The sequence below is a fragment of the Pseudorca crassidens genome, chromosome 1, assembly GCF_039906515.1.
Source record: "Pseudorca crassidens isolate mPseCra1 chromosome 1, mPseCra1.hap1, whole genome shotgun sequence".
NCBI lineage: Eukaryota > Metazoa > Chordata > Mammalia > Artiodactyla > Delphinidae > Pseudorca > Pseudorca crassidens.
Genome location: NC_090296.1, coordinates 115,531,831 through 115,546,447, shown reverse-complemented (window position 1 = coordinate 115,546,447; position 14,617 = coordinate 115,531,831). Strand labels below are relative to the sequence as shown.

General features: G+C 38.4%; 1 protein-coding gene across 7 annotated transcripts in view; it reads right to left on the bottom strand.

Annotated features, from left to right (window-relative positions):
* Positions 1-2,801: 2,801 nt before the first annotated feature.
* Positions 2,802-14,617, bottom strand: part of IQCH (IQ motif containing H) — a 209,916-nt gene continuing 198,100 nt past the window's right edge. For 5 of the 7 annotated variants that reach the window (XM_067751661.1, XM_067751662.1, XM_067751664.1 and 2 more), the window contains 3 exons: positions 12,055-12,116; positions 9,417-9,525; positions 2,802-3,195 (listed from right to left, as the gene is read on the bottom strand). In XM_067751661.1, coding sequence (XP_067607762.1) covers positions 3,094-3,195; positions 9,417-9,525; positions 12,055-12,116 — 273 coding nt within the window. In that variant the 3' untranslated portion in view covers positions 2,802-3,093. Of the gene's footprint in view, positions 3,196-9,416; positions 9,526-12,054; positions 12,117-14,617 lie in introns of those variants that run through there. The other 2 variants (XM_067751676.1, XM_067751681.1) reach the window with 1 other exon arrangement.

Sequence of the window (14,617 nt, the reverse complement as noted above, 5' to 3'; positions counted from 1 at the left end):
GGGAATTAATGAGATAACAAATGTAAAGTGCTTTGAGCTCTTTAGAAGAAAGGTGCCAGATGCATACAAATGATTAATTGTTAAAGCTATCAGATGATTACTAATATATTACTTAGGATAAAATACCTATTTTTATACTTGAAAAATAGGATGCTTGCAATTCTTAGGATGATATAGCTGAAGTAATGCTCCCCAAACTCCTCCCAGGTTACTCTACATCCTGTTGGAAGTCCTTTCTTAACCTTACCCAGTTTCTTGACCTAATACCCATCTTTCGAGTGAAACAATGGGGCATGATTTCCCAGCTTTCAAACTCTTCTGCATGTTCCCATCATCAGTCCTCCACCAAAGTCTTACAGATCCATCACCACAGGAGAATTCCACTGATGCCACTTTCTCTTCTGATTTCTTTGATCATGCAGTTGTGATGCCACACAATGCAGTCAGCTGCCCAAGTTTATGTTATTAGCAGGAAGCATGTGTAAGTTAAACCGTCCTTCTGTACTTTACGCAACACACTAGAATTTGTTATAAAAGAGTAAGTCCCTTGCCTGATCTGGGACAAGTGACACTGAACTGTCTACTTTATACAATATGCTAGAATTTGTGTTAAACTAGTTTAAATCCCAAATTTCATTTAGCTTGAGACATGGGGTGAGATACCCTCACTAAATCTCAGTTTTCTTGTATGTAAAGTGAGGACAGCTGTATTTTCCCACATGGTGTTGTTGGAAAGATGCAATTAAAAAAATGTATATAAAGCTTCTAGTACAGTACACACCTAGCCAGTAATAAGTGTTCAATAAAAGGTAAATGTAAGTAGGTAGTGGAAGGTAGTTAAGTAGAAAGCACAATTTGCCACTGAATATCGTTTATTTGCTTTCTTTAAAATCAAGTTAAAATAGGTAATATGTAAAGGAAGATAATTATCATCATCCAATAATGTGCTCCTAAATGGTTAGTAGAGTTTGCTTCTCAAACCATCACAAACATTCAATATTAAACAATGGGTCATTTCTCATACAAAGATAGCTCTACTGTTAAATGTATGCTTCTCCCCGAAACTTCCCGGAAAAATGGCACATCATTTTCAAAAATCCTCTTATCAACAAAGATTTCAGTTTCCCATTTAGAATAGTAAAAGCTCAGTAACTTATATTGATTAATTTATGTTTAGGATACATTGTACACATATACATGATTTGTTTTTCAAACTTACCTTAGTTTACCAATAGCACAGTATCTTTGCTATTCATATGTGCTAAAAGATAATGGACTATGCTTCTTTTCAAATGTTCTGTAATTAAAACATTTCACTAATTTAATCTGGTCCTCTGGCTTCTTTCACTTAATTACTTGAAGTGATTGTTTTATTATACCAATTTTTCTCCTTTGATTTTGAAGCCCTAGGTTTTTAGGTAGAGAACCTGACTCCCAATCACTTTCCAGTGAGACCTCAATCTGAATATAAGGCCTGAATTTGGAAACAGGCACTCTGTGGTGTATGTTAATGATAGAGGCAAAGAAGGAAAGTGCATTGTTTGAGAAAGCAATCATGTGGGTTAAAAAAAAAAGTACCAGAGAGTGAACTCATTTTACTATTGCCAGCAGCTTGGGGCTCAAGAGTGCTAATCAAAATTCACATATAAAAACTTCCTTGATAGATTTAACAGTTTTGTACTATTAAGACGGGGATCTCACCATGTGAAAGATCCACTGCTGTGCTGAACAAAACAGAGACAGTTTTCTTTTAAAGTCCAGAGCAGATGAGAGCCATAAGGAGACAGAGGGTTTCATTTACTCTCAGGACACCGTTGTGCCAGTGAACTAATGAGTCTCTTGGACCTTATGTTGCTCTGGCTTCAATTGAGGCGAGACTCTAATGGGCATGTAGTACTTCCTATCCGTCAAGTGTCTGGACAATGGGCCCCTCATATGGATTAGAGCGATCTGGCAAGAAAAAGAGGTCATCATTTTACCTAGCACAGGCAGGAAACCTGGCTAATTAATGTATTTCCAACTATAGCAAAACAAAAGCTGACACATACACACACTAATGTTAATTTTATTGCAGAAACTCAGCCTATGGTTGAGGCATAGTTAACACATTATTGGAATTCCTTAGGTTATAAATACCCCTCTTTTCCCCAACACACTCAAATATTTTTTAAAGCTATGAAGGTCATTCTTTAAAACATCTCTGTGATTTTGGTGTTGTGACTTGCATATTTCTCCCTTCAGTAAAGCTGGATGATGTAGAAATACTTTGAACAATTACAAATGCTGAGAGTTAGTGTCAACAGTGCATAATTTTAATAATTTGCCCTTTAAAAGGTACTGTTGAATTATGCTTGTAAAAATCCTACTGCTGTATTAAATGGAGAACTAGAGAATGTTTATTCAAGCTAGAGGGCTGAGTTTATTCAAACTAAAGGGCTGAGTTACACTATATCTTAAACTAAGAGCAGATACTGCCACCTAGATACATTCTGTTGCTTTATTTAACTAGATGTTGGCTTACCTTTTTGAAAAATGGCAACAACAGACAATAGTGGCTTGATACAATAAAAATACAATGAATGATAAAGGGTCACTTTAAAAATCCATATAAATGTAATTTTCTTGGGAAAAAAAGACATTTGCATTTTGCCAAATAATGATGATTAAACCTTTATTCAATTTTTTAAATGCAGAAGACAAATTACTATCAGAAACAGGAGGAGAAAACTTTATAAAACATTTATAATCCTGAAGTTTAAAAAGAGGTAGATGCAGAAGTGATGTTAGTAAGACTTGTAACTTTCCTGATAGATTATTTCTTCCTGAGTTTGGGAAGAGGAAGAGATTGTTTAATGCTCTGAAATGATAACACAAACAGGTTTTGGTTTAATAAGTAAAATAAGATCACTTAATAAACAATTTTTTAAAAAGAGCATTACATTACAATCTGTTCTGATTCACCTCCTAGCAAACAAAGCAAACTAACTTTCCCTTCCTTTTATTCCTAATAGCAAAATGAACGTTGCCCCTTTTTTGGCTCTAGATTGGAATCCAAAATCAGTAATGTATTCCAGGACCATTCATTTATCGGGTTCAGAGAGGTTTTTTATCATCTTTGGACTCTAGATTTTCTTCAAATCTCAATTTGTTTTCCTCTGTTACTCCTAGAATGGCATCAATGTCATCAATGGCGGTCTGTAAATGAACAGTAAAAATAATACTTGTTACTTAAAGACCTCTTTCAAGTCTTCCATCCAGCCCCTCAAACATTAGCTCCTTTTCGGAGTTCAGTGTGGTTTAGACCAGTTCTGCTTAAAGTGTTTTCCACTAACCAACACCCTTCTACAGATTGTTGATTATCAGTCTTAATGAAAGGGTAAAAAAAATTGAGGCTAAGAACTTGGAAACCTTTACAGAAATTTTTATGTCCGTTAAATCTAATAATGAAAAAATGGGCTTCTATTTTATGTCTTCAATTTTTTCATTTCATTTTTCTAGTAATTCATTTTTTGTTGTATTTTACAAAAGTATTGATGCATGATAAGTCAGAAAAAACAAAACAAACAGGTCCTTCACTGCAGATAATTTGAGATGCACTGGTCTAGTCACTCTAGAATGAGGGCTAGTTGGCTGATGGGAGCATTTATTTCTGTTGGTTTTTGGGAGAATAATTGGCACCTTTCCATTTTATTTTAGTTACTTATTTTTTATTGAGGTAGAATTCACATACCATAAAAGTTACCCTTTTAAAGTATAGAATTCAGTGGGTTTTAGTATATTCATAAGCAGCCATCATTACTGTGTTGTTCCAGAACATTTTCATCACCCCAAGTAGAAACTCTATACCCATTAGCTGCCACTCCCCATTTTCCACCTCTCCTAGCTCCTGGCAACCTCTAATCTATTTTCTGTCTCTAAGGATTTGCCTACTCTGGACATTTCATGTAAATGGAATCATACAATCTGTGGCCTTTGTGTTTTAGCATAATGTTTTCAAGGTTCATCCATGTTGTAGCATGGATCAGAACTTAATTTCCTTTTTATGGCTGAATAATATTTTCATTGTATCTATTATCTATTTTTACTTTGGTTGCTTGCACTTTAGGTATTATATCTAAGAAACCATTGCTAACCACAAGGTCATGAAGATTTACACCTATGTATTCCAATGTATGAAATATTATTCATTTAATATAATGGAATTCACCCATTTATTAGTTGATGGGAATTTGGGTTGTTTCTACTTTTTGGCTATTATGAGTAGTGCTTCTATGGACATTAATGTACAAGTTTTTATATGAACATATATTTTCAATACTCTTGGGTATATAACTAGGTGTGGAATTGCTGAGTGTTTTTTTTTTTTTTTGATGGTGCTGCATGGTGGCTTGTGGGATCTTAGTTCCCCAACCAGGGATTGAACCAGGGCCCTCGGCACTGAAAGCATGGGGTCCTAACCACTGGACCACCAGGGAATTCCCTATGTGGTCATTTTTTGTTTAACTTAAAAAGTTTTTATTTTATTTTATTTATTTATTTTCCTTATGATTTTTTGGCTGCATCGGGTCTTAGTTGTGGCACACAGGATCTTTGTTGAGGCATGCAGGATCTTTTCGTTAAGGCGCGTGGTCTGCTCGGGTTTCTCTCTAGTTGTGGTGTGCGGGCTTCTCTCTAGTTGTGGCGTGTGGGCTCTGTAGTTTGCGGCACATGGCCTCTCTCATTGAGGCACGAGAGCTCAATAGTTGTGGCACGTGGGCTTAGTTGCCCCACGGGCATGTGGGATCTTATTCCCTGACCAGGGATCGAACCCACATACCCTGTATTGGAAGATGGATTCTTTACCATTGGATCACCAGGGAAATCCCTATTGTTTAACTTTTTGAGGAAATATGAAATTATACATGGCTGTGACACCATTTTACATTCCTGTCAGCAATATATGAGGGTTCCAGTTTCACCATATCCTTGTCAAGCTTGTTATTGTCTGTCTTTTTGATTCTAGCCGTCTTAAGTCTGAAATGGTATCTTGCTGTTTTGACTTGCATTTCCCTAATAACTAATGATGTTGAGCATTTCTTCATGTGAGTGTTTGCATATCTTCTTTGAAAACTGTCTGTTCAAGTCCTTTGTTCACTTTTTAATTGGGTTATTTGTCTTTCTGTTGAATTGTAAGTGTACGTTATATACCATGGACACTAGAGACTTATCAGATTTATGATTTTCAAATGTTTTCTCCCATTCTGTAAGTTGTCTTTTCACTTTCTTGAGTGTCCTTTGGTTCACACAGAAGTATTCAATTTTGATGGAATCCAACTTACTATTTTTACATTGGTTGATTGCACTTAACGTATCATATCTAAGAAACCATTGCTAACCACAAGGTTATGAAGATTTATGCCTGTTTTCTTCTGAGAGTTTAATAGTTTTAGCTCTTACATTTAAGCCTTTGATCCAGTTTTACTTAATTTTTGTATATGCTGTGGAGTAGAGAGGTACAACTTCATTCATTTGTATGTGGGTATCCATTTGTCCCAGCACCATTTGTCAAAGTCTTTTCTTTTCTCATTGAATGGGCTTGGCACTTGTTGAAAATCAATTGACTGTAAAAGTGAAGTTTTGTTTCCGGACTCTCAATTCTATTCCATTGATCTATATAATCTATACAGATATCCTTATGACAGTACCACACAGTCTTTTTTTTTTTGCGGTATGCGGGCCTCTCACTATTGTGGCCTCTCCCGTTGCGCAGCAACAGGCTCTGGACGCGCAAGCTCAGCGGCCATGGCTCACGGGCCTAGCCGCTCTGCGGCATGTGGGATCTTCCCGGACCGGGGCACGAACCCGTGTCCCCTGCATCGGCAGGCGGACTCTCAACCAAGGGCGCCACCAGGAATGCCCCACACAGTCTTTTTTTTTAAATTAATTTTTATTTTTTTGGCTGCGTTGGGTCTTCATTGCTGCACATGGGCTTTTCTGTAGTTGCGGTGAGTGGGGGCTTCTCTTGTTGTGGAGCACGGGCTTTAGGCACGCAGGCTTCAGCAGTTGTAGCACACGGGCTTAATAGTTGTGGCTTGCAGGCTCTAGAGCACAGGCTCAGTAGTTGTGGCGCATGGGCTTAGTTGCTCTGCAGCATGTGGGATCTTCCCGGACAAGGGATTGAACCCGTGTCCCCTGCATTGGCAGGCAGATTCTTAACCACTGCACCACCAGGGAAGTCCCCATACAGTCTTGATTACTGTAGCTTTGTAGTAAGTTTTAAAAATTGAGAGGCCCTCTAACTTTGTTCTTCTTTTTCAAAATTATTTTGACTTTTCTGGATCTCTCGCATTTCCACATGAATTCTAGGATTATCTTGTCAATTTCTGCAATAAAGCCAGCTGCGATTTTGATAGGAATTGCAATGAATTTGTGGATCAATTTGGAGAGAACTATCATTTTAGCAATGCTAAGTCTTATATTCCATAAACCATAGAATGTCTTTCCACTTATTTAGGTCTCCTTTTTTTATGCTGTTTTGTAGTTTTCAGTGGACAGGTCTTGTACTTCTTCTGCTAAACTTATTTCTAAGTATTCTTGATTTTTAAAAAAATTGATTTAAAATTATTTTTGGATTGTTCATTGCTAATGTATAGAGATACAACTGATTTTTGTATATTGATGCTGGTTCTTACAACCTTGCTGAATTTGTTTATTAGCTCTAATAGATTGTTTCTGGGTTCTTTAGGATTTCTATATATAAGATCATGTCATCTGTGAATAGAGATAATTTTATTTCTTTCCAGTCTGGGCGCCTTTTATTTCTTTTTCTTGCCTAACTGCCCTAGCTAGAACCTCCAGTACAATGATGAATAGAAGTGGTGAGAGCAAACATCCTTGTCTTGCTCCTGATCTTAGGGGGAAAGTTTTCAGTCTTGCACCATTAACTATGATGTTAGCTGTGGGTTTTTCCTAGATGCCCTTATCAGGTTGAGGAAGTTACCTTTATTCCTAGTTTGTTTGAGTGTTTTTATCCAGAAAGGGTGTTAGATTTTGTTAAATGCTTTTTCTGCATCACCTTCCATTTTTATTTGGCCTTTACTTTGCTGGTAAATCCTTGTCTACAAACTGAAAATTCTTATTCGACTGTCGTTAGGAGAGTAGACAGAAAATACTACCCAAATGAATCTAGTCCACTTTTCACGTTTTTAAAAAAATTATTCCTATTTTGTTGAGATTTAAAGTTTTTACCTTTAGACCTTCTAACAAGAGTAAAAAATGTCAAGATAGCAATTTTATTTATATGACATGAGAAGGCTAGACACCATGAGATATTTAAAAGCTACTTAAGAACATCTGACTTTTGATGATTTTTAAAGTCAGACAAAGCGCAGAGAAAATAGCCTTTATTTATTTATTTTGCGGTACGCGGGCCTTTCACTGTTGTGGCCTCTCCCGTTGCGGAGCACAGGCTCTGGACGCGCAGGCCCAGCGGCCATGGCTCACGGGCCCAGCTGCTCTGCGGCATGTGGGATCTTCCCGGACTGGGGCACGAACCCGTGTCCCCTGCATCGGCAGGCGGACTCTCAACCACTGCGCCACCAGGGAAGCCCAAAATAACCTTTATTTTGTCAACAGTAGCTGGCTCTGCCAACCTCAAGTCCAAGCTCAGAGTCTACTAAGTATGCATGGTTAAGGGGATAAACCATCTGCTTTAGTCTGCCCAGGCTGCTATAACAAAATATCGTAGACAGAGTGGCTTAAACAACAAAAAATTATATCTCACATTCCTGGAGGCTGGGAAGTTCGAGGTCAAGGCTAGCTGATTCAGTTCCTGGTGAGAGCTGTCTTCGTGGCTTGTGGACAGCCATCTTTTTGCTGTATCCTCATAGGGTCGGGAGAGAGAGACAGAGAGAGGGGGACAGAGAGAGAGAGAAACAGAGAGAGAGAGAGACAGAGACAGAGAGAACGAGTGCAAGCTCTCTGGTCTCTTTTGAGGGCATTAATCCCATCACGAGGATTCTACCATTATGACCTCATTTAGACATAATAACGTCCCAGTGTCCCCATCTTCATATATCATCACATTGGGGATGAAGGGTTCAACACGTGAACTTTTGGGAGGACACAATTCAGTCCACAGCACCATCTGATTCTGACTATTAGCTGTATTTGGACAGATAACTGATCACGTGCATATAGGCTCAGAATTTTGCACATCACAGTAACAGATGAAATGATGCTAGCTGGCAGGAACTTAGAATATAAACGATGAGCATAGATCCTTTAGGACCAGTGAAAGTTGATGCAACACATAAAATCACATTGAAGAGCAAAGCATTATTATCATTATTACTGTTACTAGAGGGACCAGGCCCTAGCTCAAGGAAAAAAAGTATTCAAAATTTTTATTTTTATCAAGCTTTTGTCGGGCTTTCCATTTAAGAGAAAAATCACATATGGTTTTTTCTTTCTTTCTTTCTTTCTTTCTTTCTTTCTTTCTTTCTTTCTTCCTTCCTTCCTTCCCTGCTTCTTTCCTTCTTTTTTTTTGGGGCGGCCACTCGGGATAGATCCCCAACCAGGGATCAAACCCTGATCAGGGATTGAACCCTCGCCGCCGGCAGTGGAAGCGTGGGGTCATAACCACTGGACCACCAGGGAAGTCCCCGCGTGTGGTTTCTGATGAGTCCCTTGACTTACTTGATCCATTCAGACACGATGAAGGCTCAGCCAGGGAACCAGATGCAGACTCTGGTGAGCAATACCAAGTGTTCACCTCTGTTCAGCTGGTATTTTTAAAACTTTCGGTGTAGATCTTGCTCCTGTTTTCTAGAGTTTGGAGACTTCTGGTCAATTACACATGACTGGATTTCCTGAACCAACATCTTTAAGGGACCTTTGGAAGCTTCAAAAGGTTAGCGATGAGAAACACCTGTCCCACTTTGGCGAAATGGCCTGGAGCAGATGGCTTACATATATGGTGAGGTTTTCCTCTTCTCTCTACACACATTGTCCTTCCTGGCGTCTCAGAACTTCTCTGGCTCTAGAAATTTGGGCTTCCCAGGAATCCTTAGCCAGACATTGTATTATCTGAAATACAGGTAGATTATATTCAGGATTTTTGGTTGTGACAGTCTCTGTTTTGGCTCCATTGTGACACTTCACCTTCAACATCAAAAAGCCTTGTTGTCTTGTAAGCTTACATTTGGAAATTGCAGTAAGTTAAAACAAGTCTACTGTATTTCAAAGAAAAAGTTTCAAACTATTAAATTTAACTAATGGGTTCAGTGGGAACCTTACAATATTGACCCTGCACGTTGTAAAATATGTACTGCTTACAATGAAAAAAAAATGGTTTAGCACTGTTTACAATGCAGCATGAGGTATTTTCAGCCCTTGTATAGAAATTAACCAGGATCGTTAGTTAATTAACACCTCACCTTAAAATTGGTCTCGCCTTGCATATTAGGTGCTGATATTTCTTGATGGATGATGAAGAGATTGCGAGCAAAGGTCATGAGGACCCCCTGGAGATCCTCACCGATTGTTCTGTTAATGATATCCCAACAAATGAGTTTACCAACGATTCCCCTCACATGCTTAAAAACAATCACCCTCTCATTTGTGCCTGTCTGGTGATGGAATTTAATGAGTATTTTCAATCTCACAAGGTGGGAATCTTCAGGGAGATATGAAAGATGAGGCTCCATTTTAGCTTGTCAACAAAAAGGATTTGTGTAATAAATATTTTTTATTAATCAACTTAGCAGAATGTAGGAATAGGTTCAGTCATTCCTAGCAAAAGGCTACCACTGAGCTAGGACACTAGTATTAGCTCATTTTAAAAACTGTTAGTTTAAGAGAATTGTTGCTGAGTAAAATTCATGCCTAACAATTTACTTGCCTCCAGAGACATGTGCACCTCAGTATTCTGGAGACTTTCATCTAGAGTTTGTTTTCTATTTCATTTATACAAGTGATTCCTGCTACTTATGAATGCACCCCATTTATGTGCAGAGGAGAATGTGCCCCATTCATAAACAGCTGTCTTTATAAAGCTGAACATACATTTAAAGAAGATTTCAGAGACAACTTGCAAACCATCCTGTAGAATTAAACTATGGTCAGTGAACATTCCCAAACAACTAGATCATTGCTAAGTTTTAACTTGGAAACAAAACTCCAGGGTATTTTTCTAGCTATTTTTCAAACTTTTTTAAAAATCAAAGTTAAAAACAGATTAAATGAATGGATTAGTTTTTTAAAATCATTCTATCCTGAGGTGGTGAACCTAAAGAGCAAGCTGCCTCTTAAGGCAGCTGCAAAGAACTTTGGGATTACTTCTTTTCTTAGTTGTTAACTGTAAAATAAGTCACCTTAGAGTCTAAGGCTTAGACACTTGTGGAATGGCTTCCTTCCAGCCTGACTGGGCTTTCCCTTGGGTCAGGGTGGGAGTAGATAGCTTCCCAGGCTCCAAGACAGAAGACCAGAGCTCTATGTCCTGCCACTGACTATGTAACTTTGGGGAAGTTACTTAAGCTCTCTGGGTCTTCATTCCTTTTTCTCTGAAATGAAGAAATTGGACTAGATAAGTACTTCCAAACTTTTAAAAGTTAGATTCCCCAAATCCAAAGACCACCTACCCCTACCCCTTATAGCTACTGAACATTAGTGTCTCTTCTTTTAATAGAAAAAACAATAGCCAAAGGCAACTTCAGAGTCATTAATTTTTAACAGTGATTTGTATTTTATTGCCACAGGGTCAGTATGTATTAGACCCTGGGTGCTTCTCCAAACAAATTCCTGGGCCCCATCCAGATCAACGAAATCAGAATCTTTGATTGTGCAGTTTCACCAAGTATAGTTTCACCAAGTCCTCCAAGGTGATTCTTACATATACTAAAGATTGAGACCCGTACTTAAAAAAAATTGTGTGTGTGTGTGTGTGTGTGTGTGTGATGCTGGGTCCACACATGGATTCAAGCCCCTCGCGCCACCCCTCCTCAGCCTCCTCAGGTCCATGGTTCCCAGGCTGGGAATCAAGAAACTAGATGGACTCTAAGTCCTGTTCCCGATTAATAATTCATTTCTAGAGTTTCCTTCATTTTTCCCTTGAAATTTCTACTCACATGCCACTATTTCCAGAAATATGCCGGTACAAATGGAGTCAGTATGAAGTTATCCCAGTGAAGCCAAACCACACAATTCTGGTCTGTAGGGTCATCCCCTCTTGGAGCCCTCACCTGATGTGACCTGCCTGCAATAAAGCCAGACAAAGCCTAGCCAACTCATGAAAAGCCTCGCCTTGATCCTCCAGAGAAAACGGAGCAACACAAAGAAAAGTTTACAGTTGCTCATCTTTTCTTCTTCAATATTCTGTAGATATTAAAAGGAAGAAAAATATAAGATAGAAACAGTTTCCCAATAAGTCAGGATGACTTAAAGGTACCAAATAACCATATTCCAAGATATGAATAAGACACAATTCAAGGCTGTGGCTCTAAAGTTCTGAGTCCTAGATGAGGAGACAACTTTGCTTGTTCTCCAGAATAACCTGGAGAGAAATCTGCAGGAAACAGGGAAGCATAGAGAAGCCTCCTGAGTGGTGCAATAGGACGCTTCTCAGCATAAATGTATCTTGAGGAGACTGCATCAGGGCCAGAACTGGATCTGAAGAGGGACGACAGACCCTGCCTTTTTGGGGAGCATCTTGCCAAGTCACCAGAGCATTTTTCTAAGCATGCCAGAATGAAAACTGCCCTTCTGCAATCAGTACATCTGGGCTGGTTCCGCATCAGTCAGATTTGCTGTGCCTTGTAGGTGTATGTGTTTGAGTGTAATATGTTGTTAAAACTAGCCCCTTACCCATCAATTTTGGATAATTAATCAATTATACTTATGAACTCCTGCTGACACTTCTAAAGTCAATTTATGAAATACTTAAAGATCTAAATAAAACAAGATAGACTACCAATAAATCAGCATGCTGATTAAAATGCATGAGAAGCATCATTCTTGTTGGTTGTTATAGTCTATTTTCTTAGCTTATTACATCTCATAGACACACTTCATACTCACAACATTCCCAACTTGTCTCTCTTCAGATGTTCATAAAATATAAAGATAGTTCCTTGTCTGTCCTATAAAATTTAAATGGGAAGAAAAGAAATAGCATATTATGTTGGAAACAAAGTAAAGAAAACATACTATACTAAGACCAATAAAGCTGATTTGAACTGAAATCTAGAGCTAATTGCAAATACTGTGAGAAGCATATTTGGAAAGGATGTATCCAGAATATGGAATAGATATGTTCTAGGACAGTGTTTTTTGTAAAATTGAGATTATAATTTATTTATAACATTGTATAAGTTTAAGGTATACATATTATTTTATATATTTATTTATTGCAATATGATTACCACTGTAGCTTTAGCTAAGACCTCTCTCTCATCACATACTTATCATTTTATTTTTGTGGTGAGAACATTTAAGATCTAGTCTCATATTAATTTTGAAGTATATAATGTAATTTTTTTTTTTTTTTTTTTTGCGGTACGCGGGCCTCTCACTGTTGTGGCCTCTCCCGTTGCGGAGCACAGGCTCTGGACGCACAGGCTCAGCGGCCATGGCTCACGGGCCCAGCCGCTCCGCGGCATGTGGGATCTTCCTGGACCGGGGCACGAACCCGTGTCCCCTGCATTGGCAGGCGGACTCTCAACCACTGAGCCACCAGGGAAGCCCTATAATGTAATTTTTTTGACTATAGTCATTATGCTGTTTGTTAGATCCCCAGAAACTATTCATCTTCCAACTGCAAGTTTGTACCCTTTGACCAGCGTCTTCCCAACCCCCACCCACCCCGGGCCCTGGTAACCACCATTCTACTCTCTGTTTCTATGAGTCTGACTTTTTTAGATTCCACATATAAGTGATATTGTACAATTTTTGTCTTGTCTGGCTTATCTCACTTAGCATAATGCAGTCAAGTTCCATCTATGTTGTCACAAATGGCAGGATTTCCTTCTTTCTCATGGCTGAGTAATATTCCATTCTACATATATACACTGCATCTTTTTTATTGATATATAGTTGATGTACAATATTATATGTTTCAGGTGTACAACACAGTGATTCACAATTTTTAAAGGTTATACTCCATTTATAGTTTTAATAAAATATTGGCTATATTCCCTATACTGTACAATACATCCTTGTAGCTTATTTATTTTATATATAGTAGTTTGTACTTCTTTTTTTTTTTTTTTTGCGGTACACGGGCCTCTCACTGCTGTGGCCTCTCCTGTTGTGGAGCACAGGCTCCGGATGCGCAGGCTCAGTGGCCATGGCTCACGGGCCTAGCCGCTCTGCGGCATGTGGGATCTTCCCAGACCGGGGCACGAACCCATGTCCCCTGCATAGGCAGGCGGACTCTCAACCACTGCACCACCAGGGAAGCCCATAGTTTGTACTTCTTAATCTCCTACTCCTGTCTTGTCCCTCCTGCCTTCCCTCTTCCCACTGGTAACCACTAGTTTGTTCTCTGTATCTGTGAGTCTGTTTCTTTCTTCTTGTGTTAACTAGTTTGTTGTATTTTTTAGATTCCACATATAAGTAATAACAAACAGTATTTGTCTTTCTCTGTCTGACTTATTTCACTAAGCATAATACCTCTACGTGCATCCATGTTGTTGCAAATGGCAAAATTTCATTCTTTTTTATGGCTGAGTTATATTCCATTGTACATACATACTGCATCTTCTTTATCCATTCACCTGTTGATGAACACTTAGGTTGCTTCCATATCTTGGCAATTATAAATAATGCTGCTATGAACATTGGGGTGCATGTATCTTTTTGAATTAGTGTTTTTGTTTTCTTTGGATATATACCCAGGAGTGGGATTGCTGGATCATATGGTAGTTCTATTTTTAGTTTTTTCAGAAACCTCCATACTGTTTTCCACAGTGGCTGCACCAATTTATATTCCTACCAACAATGTACGAGGGTTCTCTTTTCTCCACATCCTCACCAACGTTTGTTATTTGTGCTCTTTTTGATGATAGCCATTCTGAGGTAATATCTCATTGTTTTGATTTGCATTTCTCTGATGACTAATGATGTTGAACATCTTGTCATGAGCTTGTTGGCCATCTGTATGTCTTCTTTGGAAAAATGTCTGTTCGGGTCTTCTGCCCAATTTTTAATCAGGTTTCTTTTTTTTAATGATGAATTGTATGAGCTGTTTATATAGTTTGGATATTAACCTGTTATTGGTCATATCATTTGCAAATATTTTCTCCCACTCAGTAGGTGGTCTTTTTGTTTTGTCAATGGTTTCCTTTGCTGTATAAAAGCTTTTAAGTTTAATTAAGTCCCATTCATTTGTTTTTGCTTTTGTTTTCTTTGGAAATCTGCCTTTTAGCTCACTTCCTGGGTGATTCTCACACACATCAAAATTTGAAAACCACTGTTCTAAGAGCAATGGGTAAAAAAATATAGGGAAGCAGTTTGTTGTGTGGAAAATAATTTGTACTTCAAAGGAAAACTTCGTGCTGTCTATATCACATCTTGATTCTATGGGAGATATTTTACAACTCTGTAAGTTGTAGGTGACTGAGAGACAAGCAAATTCTGTCCA